General features: G+C 57.5%; 1 protein-coding gene across 1 annotated transcript in view; it reads left to right on the forward strand.

Annotated features, from left to right (window-relative positions):
- Window positions 1-8,026, forward strand: part of FBRSL1 (fibrosin-like 1) — a gene marked incomplete at its 5' end in the record, with an annotated part of 52,665 nt that overhangs the window by 15,678 nt on the left and 28,961 nt on the right. The window contains 2 exons of the mRNA XM_006901003.1: window positions 5,926-6,030; window positions 7,756-7,791. Of these exons, the coding sequence (XP_006901065.1) occupies window positions 5,926-6,030; window positions 7,756-7,791 (141 nt within the window). The remainder of the gene's footprint in view (window positions 1-5,925; window positions 6,031-7,755; window positions 7,792-8,026) is intronic.

The raw sequence follows: 8,026 nt of genomic DNA on the forward strand, positions 1-8,026 counted from the left end.
TTTTATTATTTTTGTGTGAGTGTACCGTCAAATCAGATCTGACTGGTACAGGAGGAGATTGTTCCTCCTTCCCCTGGCAGAGCATCTGGTGGATTCTAAAGGTAAATTTTTAAAATGATTGTAGAGAATTCTGGTGGCAAGAAGCTGTGCTGCCGTCCCAAAGGCATGTGGCCCAGATGCATCACCAGGTGCCCTGTGGGAGAAGGATGGGCAATCTGCTATGCGATTTACTGCCCCTGAAAACCCTCTGGGGGGGTCAACTATGAGTCAGTTCCGACTTGACGATGCACAACAGTTACAAGCACAAGGGAAAAATAACAAGACCGGAAGTTGTTTCTGTGAAAATATCCACAAAACCAGGAAGTCCCCTTTACCATCCATCGTCAGGGTGCAAGAAGGAGGTGTCTATACCGACATTAGACAAGCACTATGGGAACAGTTGTTTCTATAAATTCATCACCTTCAGTGGAAAGGACATATTTCTTAGTAAAACTGACACAAGATGAAACAGACCTTCTGAATAATCCCACAGTTGTTAAAGAAAACCCATTTATAATCCCAAATCCATGGCCCCACTACCCAGGCCAGGCCACCCTCATGATGCCTAGCCTTTTAGAAGCAGATTTGTCAAAGCTGCGGTTGTTTGGTGCTCTGTCTTCAGCTGTCCCTCAAGTGTGTCCCAGGTTGGTGAGCCACACCACAACTCCCTAAGGTAACACGTTGCCTTTTTTCAGATGAAGGAATTGAAGCAAAAAGAAAGAATGGCCTGAGCCGGGCACTGCAGGCAGCTGAGCCACCCCTGCCGCTCAGCTGAGTTCCAGCAAGATACCCCTCCCCTATAAAAACTCTCCAGAAGTTTCCCTCTCCCCGTAGGGTACCTCCATCTCCAAGTCTCTGTGGCCTGATCCTCTCCTTCCCTCCTGCCTCACTTACCTCTTGGCTTTCCTCACTCCCTGCCCCTCCTTGGCCCCTTCAGCCCCACTCCCCACCCTGTGTCTGCTCTGCTTACTGGTGGCTGTGGACTCGCCTCATTCCTTTCTGGGCCTGTGTCCAGAGGGCTGGCCAGAACCTCATCTGAGTTCAGAGCAAAAACAGCCTGGACTCCCTAGAGTTTTTACCACGTCTGTTGTGTGAGGCATAGGGGCTTGGTAAGCCGTTCCTTCCCTAGGCCCTTGGGCTCTTGCACATCAGTGGAGCGGTGGGGAGCAGGCTGTAAGTCCTGCACTGATTGTGTTCCCTTGAGAGACTCTGGGCTCCAAGCGTCTCAGTTTCCCCTCTAACTTGGGTGATGACATTCTTGGAATTGTCAGGATAAATACAGTATCCTAAGGGGTCTGTAGGTTACCATTACAGGGCAAGGGCTGGATACCGTAACGGGGCCAAGCAGGCCGGGAACACTGTTGAAGCAGGTGAGGTAGGTAGGCCTGCGATGACAGGGTGGTCTGTGCGACGCCAGGGTCAGTCAGGCGGTGAGCGCTTGCTGTGTGTGTGTTGAGTGGGCAAGGGGGCTGGACGGGCCAGTACGCCTCCGCTCAGCTTGCACTTGGGCAGGAGGCCCCCCCTGACTTTGAGGACCCACAGTGAACACTCTCCCTCCCGTCAGCTCAGTTTCTCATTTTCGCCTCACAGCTGAGCCTCCAGGGGATTTTCAGTCTGTAAATTGCACAGAAGGAGATGCATTGTCTCTGTGCCGCAGAGCAGCTGATGGACTCTAACCTCTGGGTTGGCAGCGACCACCAGAGCGAGTCAGACATTCTTGAGTGGGAAGACAGCAGGGCAGTCAGGGTTGTGAATGCAGAGCAGTTGCCCCAGGAGGTGGGTGTGGGGGGCTTGGCCCTTTGAGGTCATAGGTCAAGAGGGCCCTGAGGATAAGACATTGGAGCCACAGGGAGCATTGCCAGGGAGGCCCAGCCCGAAGGGAGTGGGGCCAGGGTGAAGCCCGAGGCCCAAGTCTGCCCCCTTCTCTTACCGTACAGCCCCCTGGAGTCTTCTGTCTCCATGAAGTGCAGGATATGGGTGAACACTCCGGCTTTTTTGTGCAGCAGTGACCACATTCACTCACGTGTACATGTGATGTGAGACTCCAGTGCCGCGGCCTGGCCTCCGTTCAGCCAGTATCCCTCATATAACTTGTGTGTTTGTCCCCCCATCCACCCACCCCTCCATGAAGGAAGAATAAGGCAGTTGCCCCACCACCCCCAAGCTTGATCACTTCCTGAGAACCCTGATAACATCTAAGCTGGTCATATCAAAGAGCAGACAATGGATAGTGATAAGAATCTGAGCTTGGAAAAAAGGTGCTAAAACCTAACCTAATTAACAGGTCAAATTCCGAGAAATACCATCTTAGTCCTCGCAGGACCCCTAGAAAAAGGAAACCCCCCCAAACTGCCCATGGGCCATTTGAATCCTGTCTGCATGCCATGCTGCTGGGTCACTTGGCATCTGAGGTCCCTCTCAGACCTTGGAATAAAGGCCTGTTCATTCTTGGGACAAATTCTTTTCTTTATTTCTCTCCCTTGTGCCCTCCCACTCTTTTTTTTATATCTAACAATCCATCCAAACGCCCACCCACCTGTCCCTCTGTTCATCCATTCACTCGGCCATCGCGGTTCACCCCCAACCCATGCACCCACCCACCCACCTGTCCTTCCACCTACTCCCTCATGTGTCCACCCATCTATCCACCCATCCACCTGTCCATCCACTCACCCATTCACCCCTCCATTTACCCACCACCCATCCACCCTTCCATCTGGATCCCTACAGAAGAATGAGGTGTAGCTTACAGGGTGGCTAGCACACAGCCAGGCAGCAGCCCACCCCTCATGCAAGGCAGACGCCTGCTCTCCCACACACACTGCCCACGCCCTGCACTGGCCAGTACTTACTATTGCCCTGACCCTCCATCACCTGATCACGACTGCGAGTCTTAGGAGGAGGAGACTGCTGTCTGTCCTGAGGAGCAGCAGGTGGGGTCACACTGCCAGGGATGTGCAGCCTTTGGTGTCAGGTCACACAATACGCTCAGTACCAGGAAGGTGGAGATGAGAGACAGCCCTGCCCACTAGAGGTCCCCAGTTTAATGGACACGCAGACAGAAAACCCCACTTGGCTCTCAGAGGTGCGTGGGCTGGGCGGCCTGCAGAGATTTCAGAAAGAAAGTAGGACTTCAGCTGACGAGGAGTTAGACTGCTCACCGGGGAAGAAGAGGCTCTGCCCACACCAGGGTCTTCTTGTCACTTACATTCCTCCCATTTTCTTCTTCTTTTTTAAAATTTTATTATTTGTGTGTGTGTGTGTGTGTACCGTCAAATCGGATCTGACTGGTACAGGAAGAGATTGTCCTTCCTTCCCCGGCAGAGCATCTGGTGGATTCGAGCCATGCGACTCTGGGATTGTAGTGCAGCTTCTTGCCACTAGGCCACCAGAGCTCCCCCATTCCCCCCATTTTCAAGTCTCTGAACCCCCACTCACAATGCAGAACTTTTCTTTCCCACAGGAAGCAGGTCTGATAGAACTAGGCTGTAGTCCCAGCCAGAGGTGCAGCCATCCACACAGGGTGAGATCCAGTTTACAGATGTCTTAGGCTGTGTGTTAGGGACACGACTCTGGTCACTTAAAAGTGCCTGTGCTCTCTGTGGAGTAAGTGCTGCAGTGCTGAGATGTGAGGGGCCTTGGTGGGCAGGAGGATGCCTGGCTGTCCATTGCAGTGCCTACCAGTTCCTGGCCCTTGTGCCTGCCCTTGCCCGACCCCCAAATAAAGGTTTCCCTTGCCTATAGCTGGTCTTGCCCTGGCTCTGCCCATTGGGCTGCAAGGCCTGGCCTCCCCTTCTTTGAAGACCAGCTGCCTGTCTTGACCGGCTGTAGCTTCCATGGGCCTGCTTGGTGGCACCAAGGCCATTGGCCGGCCCTCACCAACGTGGCAGCCTGGCTGTGGAAGTGAAACAACCATAATTATAAAGACACACTGCTCCACGGTGCTGGTGCTGTGCAGACAGGGGTCGGGAGGATTATGTGGTTCTTGAGAAGTCAGGAGCAGGGACCTTCCTGAGCTCCAGAGGAGGGGCAGGTGCATCTGGGGGTGCGGGAGAAGGTCTCAGCAGGGCAGAGGAGGGAAGGCAAAGATGTCAGCTCTGCTAGAGAAGGGTGGGGGGTGTCAGTGCTTGGTGGGGGTGTGTCAGTCTCTAGTGGAGGAGTGAGTGTGTCAGGTCCTGGTGAGGGGAGTGAGTGTGTCAGGCCCTGGCCAGGGGGGGTGAGTGTGTCAGGTCCTGGTCAGGGGGGGTGAGTGTGTCAGGTCCTGGTGAGAGAATGAGTGTGTCAGGCCCTGGTGAGGGGATGAGTGTGTCAAGTCCTGGTGAGAGAGTGAGTGTGTCAGGCCCTGGTGAGGGGGGGGTGATTGTGTCAGGTCCTGGTTGGGGGGGTGAGTGTGTCAGACCCTGGTGAGAGAGTGAGTGTGTCAGGCCCTGGTGAGGGGGTGATTGTGTCAGGCCCTGGTGAGGGGGGTGAGTGTGTCAGGTCCTGGTGGAGGAATGAGTGTGTCAGAGGAACTTGGGGAGATGAACCCTGTTCCGCAGGCACAGGGATACCCCAGAGAGCATCACACGCCCACATAGGGTCTGTCCATAGGGATGGCCTCCTCCAGACTTGGCCGGGGAGCTCCTGGGGTGGGGGGCCCTGTGCTCACATGGTTTAGGACTGAAGGCTTGAATCCGAGTGCCTCATATTGACGTTAACACAAGGCAGGTCTCTTGTCCCCTTGAGCTCCAGGCTTGCTTGGCGCCCTCATCTGTGCACAGGACTCCCGGGGCCCATCCAGGCTGTTGTGGCCAGTGGATAAGTTGATGGACACCCAGTGGCGTGCTTGTCATAATTGGTGGAGGAGTGAGTGCTATGGTCTGTGGGCAGGAGAGAGCTGAGGTCCCAGGAGACTGCTCTGTCCCTCACTGCCCTGTGACTGCAGGTGGATGAGGCTCTGGGGTCCCAGCAGCAGGGCAGGGACAGCAGGACCTGAGGCCTGGGAGGGAGCTGGTGGTCCAGGAAGAGACCTGAGGCCCAGTGCCAAGGGCTGTGTTCCACTGATTGTTCCCAAGGGGCTGCTCCAGCCAGGGCTGTGGGTGTCGCCCATCAATCTCCTGTCACTTTGTCTTCTGAGAGTTCAAGTTCCACTCCCATGGAGTACTGCCCTGCCCTCAGCTCACCACCGTCCCCCTCGGACCCCTCCTCACCGCTGTCCACCTCGGTCCCCTCCTTACCGCCGCCCCCCTCGGCCCCCTCCTTACCGCCGTCCTCCTCAGCCCCCTCCTCAGTGCCGTCTTCCTCTCCATCATCCTCCTCGGCCCCTTCCTCACTGCCATCCACCTCGGTCCCCTCCTCACCGCCGTCCACCTCGGTCCCCTCCTCACCGCCATCCACCTCAGCCCCCAGCTCACCACCCTCCACCTCACTCCCCTCCTCACCACTGTCCTTCTTGGCCCCCTGCTCACCACATCCATCTCAGCCTGACCTCTCACCACCACCCTCCTCTGTCCCTTTGCTCCCCACCATCTCTTTGCCGCTGCCCCTGCCGCAGGCCCTATAGGAAAGGGGAATGGCATGCTTAAAGCAGCTAGGAGCCTCCCAACATCAAGCCCCTGGCCTGTGTGCAGGAGGGTCCAGCAGGGGGTGACCCCTGGACTGGGGCATGGTGACCCTTGAAATGGCATGTGGTGACTTCTGAACTTGTATATGGATGATGACCTCACCTGGTTGGTACATCATGCAGCCCCCTCGCCCACCTTGCCCTGCTGAGCTGTGGGGTGTGTGGTGATCCCTGGACCTGGATGTAAGGTGACGACACCCCCTGGTTGGTACATCATGCAGCCCCCTTGCCCACCCCACCCTGATGAGGTGCAAACAAGCACCTGTTCTCGTCTCCCTCCCCAGATGAAGGTGGCAGTGGCCAGGGGTGGTGACAGGACCAGTGACAACGACAGCACGCATGAGGCCACCAGCTCCAGGCACAGCAGCTCCCGGGACCAGCTCAGTGATGTGAGTATGGGCTCGCTGTGGGAGGCCAGCTCAGAACAGCATGGTGACCCACGAGGACATCTGCAATCACAGGTCACTAGAACTCAGACTGGATCCTACCAGGAGGGAACCAGCTGAAGAGTGGGTTAGCAGGTGACAGCTCAAAGGTGCTGCCCTGCAGCTGTGCTGAGGCCAGGGACTCGGGGGCCTGTGGGGACAGGGACTGGCGGAGACAGGGATGAGTGGTCAGTGAGGACAGGGACTAGAGGTCACATGGACACAGGGACTGGGGGTCACATGGGGACAGGAATAAGGGGTCACAGGGAGAGGGACAAGGGGTCATGCGGGGACAGGTATGAGAGGTCATGTGCGGACAAGGCCTGGGAGGTGTGTGGGGACTGGGACTAGATGTCGTGTGGGTGCAGGACTGGTGGTCTTGCTGACCCAGCTTCTCGCAGACCACTGCACCTGTCTCTGATTCCGTCCCTGTGGGAAAGCACCACGCCCCCAGCCTGCTGAAAGTGGTACCAGGAGGGATGGTGTGTTGGGAACATGAGTGGGGAGTGCTCCGGATCATGCACTCCTCGCCACAGTAACGTAACCCGGTGCAGCCCATCCTCCCTGATGTTGGGTATCCCAGTGCCCCACCCCTGAGGCTCAGCTGCAGGTCCTTGCCGCCCCAGGCAGTGTCCTGGAGATGGGGTGTCTGAGCACCAAGCAGAGCCTTAGTCATCACTGTGCGGCCAGTCTGTGGGAGCCCCCCTGAGCAGGCGGGCATGGCCCTCTTGCTGCCTCACCGATCTTGGGTGCCCTGGGCCTCCCAGGGATCCCGCCTGTGCTCAAGGATACACAGGGCTGCAAGATGGCTTGACCCCTAGAGAGGGTCTGTGAGGGAAGGACACAGGGTGAGGGCCCCATGCCAGGGTCCCTGAAGGAGGCTAAACCTCAGCTCCAGTGTCAGAGTGAGGCTATGAACCAGTGCTGGACCCTGGCCCCCTCCTGGGCCCGTACCCCACCCTTCTAAGCCAGCCCTCACTCTGAAGGTAGGACAGTCTTCCCATTTCCCCCGCACTGGCCCCCAGCTCGCAGGGATTCTCCTTCACCTTGAATCGGGCTTTTGCCCCATCCCTGGAGGCCTGGCCTGGCCCTGTCAGAGCTGAGAGCTGTCCCTCTTCTGCAAAGAGAGAAAGCTTGCCTGCCTGGGACTCACGTACTGACATGGCCTCGGCCCACCGGTGTCATGGCATCCAAGGGTGATAACCTTCTTTCCTGGCCATGCCCTCCAATGGGACACACTGGGGAGAGGCCCTTTCAGGTGGAGGAGGTCAAAACTGGGCCAGCAGGTGAGGTGGACATGCAGGGCAAGGCCAGCCTGGGCGCCGAGGATCTTCCTCCACCCAGAAACTCCGTCAGGGGTCAACACCTGCTGACCCTGGGGTCCTGCCAGTCCTGGGCCTGCCCTGAGGAGGACGCAGAGCTGGCCATACCCCAGGCTGCCCATATGGCACCAGTGAGAGGAGATGGGCTGTTGGACAGTAGGCTCCACCTGGGACACTTGGTGTCCGGCCTGGGCCCAGCCTGTTTCTGAAGCAGCTGCCACAAGAGGGGTGCTCAGTTTGTAAGGCGGGTTCCCTGGACCCTGTTAGGGGTCAGGGGCTGAACAAGCCCTCGGAAGGGCAGGGTCAGCAGAGGAAGGAGCTGGCATGCATGGCGCCAGCCTGTCCTGACTGTCCCCTTCCTCCGCAGAGCTCGGCGCAGGCAGTCTCCGGAAGAGGCTACTCGGTGAGTGCCCCGTGGGGGCCCATGCCATGGGAGCCCCCCACCGAGAGTGGGCCCCACCCCTCCAAGCTCCCCTAGAGCCCTCCACCCCACAACTTTGTTGAATCTAGCTTCAGCAGTTGTGCAGATGGACAAGGGTCCTTGAGAAGGTCAAGTGGGAGGAGGGGTCTTTACAGGGTTAGGTGTGAGGAGGGGTGTGTACAAGGGATCAGGTGTGAGGGGGGTCAGGTGTGAGGAG

Source organism: Elephantulus edwardii, unplaced genomic scaffold, assembly GCF_000299155.1.
Source record: "Elephantulus edwardii isolate Elephantulus edwardi_28Jun2011 unplaced genomic scaffold, EleEdw1.0 scaffold00304, whole genome shotgun sequence".
In the NCBI taxonomy this organism is placed as follows: domain Eukaryota; kingdom Metazoa; phylum Chordata; class Mammalia; order Macroscelidea; family Macroscelididae; genus Elephantulus; species Elephantulus edwardii.